Source organism: Ornithodoros turicata, unplaced genomic scaffold (genome assembly GCF_037126465.1).
Source record: "Ornithodoros turicata isolate Travis unplaced genomic scaffold, ASM3712646v1 ctg00000838.1, whole genome shotgun sequence".
NCBI classification, from domain to species: Eukaryota; Metazoa; Arthropoda; class Arachnida; order Ixodida; family Argasidae; genus Ornithodoros; species Ornithodoros turicata.
Genome location: NW_026999403.1, coordinates 14,947 through 19,378, shown reverse-complemented (window position 1 = coordinate 19,378; position 4,432 = coordinate 14,947). Strand labels below are relative to the sequence as shown.

General features: G+C 48.9%; 1 protein-coding gene across 1 annotated transcript; it reads left to right on the top strand.

Annotated features, from left to right (window-relative positions):
- Positions 1-2,233: 2,233 nt before the first annotated feature.
- Positions 2,234-3,310, top strand: LOC135375204 (uncharacterized protein K02A2.6-like). Its single transcript, XM_064607922.1, has one exon. It carries the CDS (start codon positions 2,234-2,236, stop codon positions 3,308-3,310), a length of 1,077 nt encoding a protein of 358 aa, XP_064463992.1.
- Positions 3,311-4,432: the final 1,122 nt, after the last annotated feature.

Below are 4,432 nucleotides of genomic sequence, written 5' to 3'. Positions count from 1 at the left end.
GTCAAAAGAGCGCTTTATGGAAATACGCAAAGAGAAGGTGCCTGACGGGGCAGAAGTAAACGGTTTAGCAACTTGCACATCCTGCGGGAATTGTGGCTACAAGGAGCATCGCTCAGGGAACTGCCCAGCACTTGGAAAACAATGCAGCAAGTGCGGACTTCGAAACCACTTCGCCAAGGTCTGCCGCGGACCGCCACGGAGGACCCGGAAGCCACAGAAGAGGAATCCCAGGAAAGGGAAGAAGCTGAACGAGGTTCGCGTAGAGACATCTCAGAGTGAGAGCGACGAAGACTACCTGCTCTGTCACGTGTCGGTTGGCAGTGTCCAAGCAGATGACCGTTGGACGACGGAGATAAGCATCGAGCAGGACAAGTTACGCTGCAAGATGGACACAGGAGCAAATTGCTCAGTGATCCCTTTGAGGCTGGTGAAGATGATCACGACGAAGCACGTCATGAAGAGCCGTGCAGCACTGAAGACTTTCTTCGGGTTCAGTAAGCGAGCTGTTGGAAAGGTTGTCCTTGAAGTGTCGACACCGCGCAAAAGGGTTCTCGAAGATTTCTTCGTTGTGGATGAAGACGTACAGACAACGCTTAGTGGAAGCCTTTGCGAAAGGCTTGGTCTTCTCAACCGAGTCGGATCCCTCGGCGCACAGACACAGAATAACGCTGCTCAGTTTGACCCGGCCAAAATGTTTGAAGATGTCTTTATTGGTCTGGGGAAACTCAGGGGAGTCAGGTATCGGATGAAGTTGCGACCCGGATCACAAGGCATAGTACGGCCGGCACGAAAGGTTCCGCTAGCACTCAGGGATAAAGTGAAAGCTGAACTCCAAAGGATGGAGGCTGATGGAGTCATTGAGAGGGTCAACGAGCCCACCGACTGGTCCAGCTACATGGTGGTCGTCTCCAAACCAGGAAAGCTGAGGATCTGCATGGATCCGGTCGACCTTAACAAAGCCCTACGGCGGGAGCACTATCCCATGAAAACTCTGGAGGAGGTGGCATCCAAGCTGGCGGGAGCAAAAATTTTCTCCACGCTGGACGCATCGTCGGGATTCTGGCAGATTCCTCTCGATGAGGACAGCTCGAGAATATGCACCATGAGCACACCATATGGGCGGTACCGTTTCACACGAATGCCTTTCGGGATTTGTACCGCGCCTGAAGTCTTCCAGAAGGCCATGAATGATGTACTGGAAGGCCTCCCTCATGTTCAAGTCGTGATGGATGATATCCTGGTGTGGGGTACCGACAAGGAAGACCACGACCAAAACTTGCAACGTCTGCTCCAAAGATGCAGAGAAGTCAACCTGAAGTTAAATCTGAAGAAATGTCAGTTTTCAAGAACTGAAGTTAAATACCTCGGACACATACTCACGACGGAAGGGTTGAAAGTCGACCCAAACCGGGTTGAAGACATCAGGGCCATCGCACCGCCAAAGAACGTACATGAGCTCCGAACGTTTTTAGGAATGATTACCTACGTTTCAAGCTTCATTCCGAGACTTTCTCACCACACATCAGAGCTCCGAGAGCTCCTTAAAAAAGGCAATGCATGGGTATGGACTGAAGTGCACCAAACTGCCTTCGAGCATTTAAAGGAAGCTCTCACCAAGACGCCAGTTCTGGCTTACTACCAGCCTGGAAAGCAAATCACTCTATCTGTAGACGCCAGCCAGTACGGCATGGGGGCCGTTGTGATGCAAGAAGGAAAACCCCTAGCCTATTCATCAAGATCCTTCACAGGGGCACAAGAAAAATATGCACAAATCGAAAAAGAAATGCTTGCGATTGTACATGGCTGCAAGAAATTTCACCACTACATATTCGGACAACACACAGTCGTGGTAGAAACTGATCATAAGCCGCTGCAGGCCATCTTCGCAAAATCTCTGCATGAGTGTCCTCAACGCCTACAGCGCATGAGACTTTGTTTGCAAGCCTACTCATTGGACGTAAGGTACAGACCTGGCAAAGAACAGCTTCTGCCAGACGGCCTGTCAAGATTTCCAACAACAGAAGTCATGGACGAAACGGACGAGATGCTTCAAGTAAACACGCTACAGGAACTTCCCATTGCAGAAAGGAGACTGCAACTCATAAGGGAAGCTACAAAAACAGATGAACAGCTGCAGCTTCTTTCCAAGTAAGCAGACTCTGGTTGGCCTGTACATCGAGGGCAGGTTCCCAGCCTGGCAGTGGAATTTTGGCCTCACAGAGAAGATATCCACATGGAAGATGGCATTGTTCTGCGCTCGGACAGGGTCGTCATTCCGTTTTCGATGAGGAAGTCTGTTCTCAAGCACCTGCACGCCGCGCACGTCGGTAAGGAAAAGATGAAAAGAAGAGCAAGATGCACCGTGTTTTGGCCAAAGTTGAACGATGCCATCGACAAGGTCTGCGACAACTGCGCCGAGTGTCAAGCAAACAAGCCGAGGAACAAGAAAATGCCAATGTTGTCTCATGAGATCCCGAGGTTGCCATGGGAGCGTGTTGGGCTGGACCTGTTCGCACACGGCCACAAGATGTACATAGTCATGGTTGATTTTTATTCATTCTACTTCGAGGTTCAGGAACTACAAACTGCAAACGCCCGCCAAATCAACAACTTCTGCATGAAAGTATTCGCCACCCATGGGCTGCCGGTAACTTTGGTTAGCGACAATGGTCCTCCGTTCAGCAGCTATGAGTTCAAGCAGTTCTTGGAACACCTCCAGATTCGTCATATTACAGCTAGCCCCTACCATCCAAGAAGTAACGGCATGGCGGAGCGTGCCGTGCAAGAGGCCAAGAAGCTTCTTCGTAGGACATCGACGGCTGAGGAGTTTTATTACGCACTCTTGGAGTGGCGTAACAGTCCACGCGACAGTGTCTTGTCTCCGGCACAACGGCTGATGAGTCGCCAAACCCGAACCTTGGTACCCTGCGCTACGGAGCACTACAAGCCTGTTGTGGTTCCACCGGACACCGTGAGAGAAAGACTCAGCGAGATACGTCAACAGCAAAAGAAATTCTACGACCGAGGAACACGGCCGCTCCCTGAAGTGGAAAAGGGGTCAAGAGTGACCATCTACGACACGAATAAGAAAACGTGGTCTCCAGCCATCGTCGTAGGACATGCAACCAGCCCAAGATCATATGACGTTTCCACCCAAGATGGAGTTACCAGGACGAGGACCAGGGAGCATCTCAGAATGCAAGCACCCATGGATCATGTGGAGGCGGAAGACTCATCGGCTGGAGAAGTGCCAGCACCCCCACGCAGAAGCACAAGGGCGAAGAAACAACCGAAACGCTACCCGGACTGATTTCTATTAGTGTCATTTTATACGTTTATTCTCACTTGGTTTCTTGTTTGAAGAAAGGGGGATGTCAGCAGAGTAATAGTGTGATAACGACGACGACGATGCCGGCGCCATTTAAGTCGTGGATGACGACAATAAAGTTGCCTTTTGGATTCAAGTCGCTGGCCGTGTATGACACGTTTCACAGACTTAAAAAAACTGAAGCATATGCTAATAAACTAAGAAAAAGACACTCATGTCTGGTATCAGATAATTCTTGCATAATGCTACATACACAGCCGAATTTCCCCTTCGTAAAGAGAGCACAGGACGAGGGCACACAAATTCCTTTAAGCGAGCAGGGGAAAGGCTTAAGACCTCAGGAATAATAGCAGAGTCACCGGACATCGCCACGCGGCTAACACAAGATAACAACAAGGTACTAGCGGTGGGTAAAATTGCAACACTGCTAAACATGTTCAGACATGCCATGATGACGTCACAAATCAAGAAAAAAAAGCACGCACACTCAGACAGCAGCTCAGGAATGCACAAGGAGACGTGCTTTATAGGAATTTCTACTCCACACTCAGATACCAGCATTTCTGCACAAATACCTATAAATGCAAACAGCTTACTCCATCAACATATCGAGCAAAGTGAATGCTGACACTCAACATCATATAACAAAAAACAAACAAATTCAATTCTTATGAACTCTCCTTTGCCAAGCGGCATTCATCTGCTCTACCTCGATGCTGACTGTTTCCCCTCATCTACTACAAAACTATACACTATATCCCCCCTCATCTACATTCTGAGTAAAAGCAGTGAAAGAAGAAAAGAACCGCTAAAAATTACACGCATTTGTGCTCCAATAGCTGTAAATGCAAGAAACCGTAGCGCACGCTAATAAACTGAGAAAAAGACACCCATTTCTGCCACCAGATAATTCTTGCATAATGCCACATACACTGTCGCATTGCCCTTGCGTAAAGAGAGCACAGGACAGGGATACACAAATTTCCTTAAGTGAGCAGGGAAAAGGCTTAAGTCAAACCGCTCAGGAATAATAGGAGAATCACCGCCTATAGCTACGAAACTCAACGGCTAGCACCGTTAGCAATGGCTAGCAAATTTTACCCT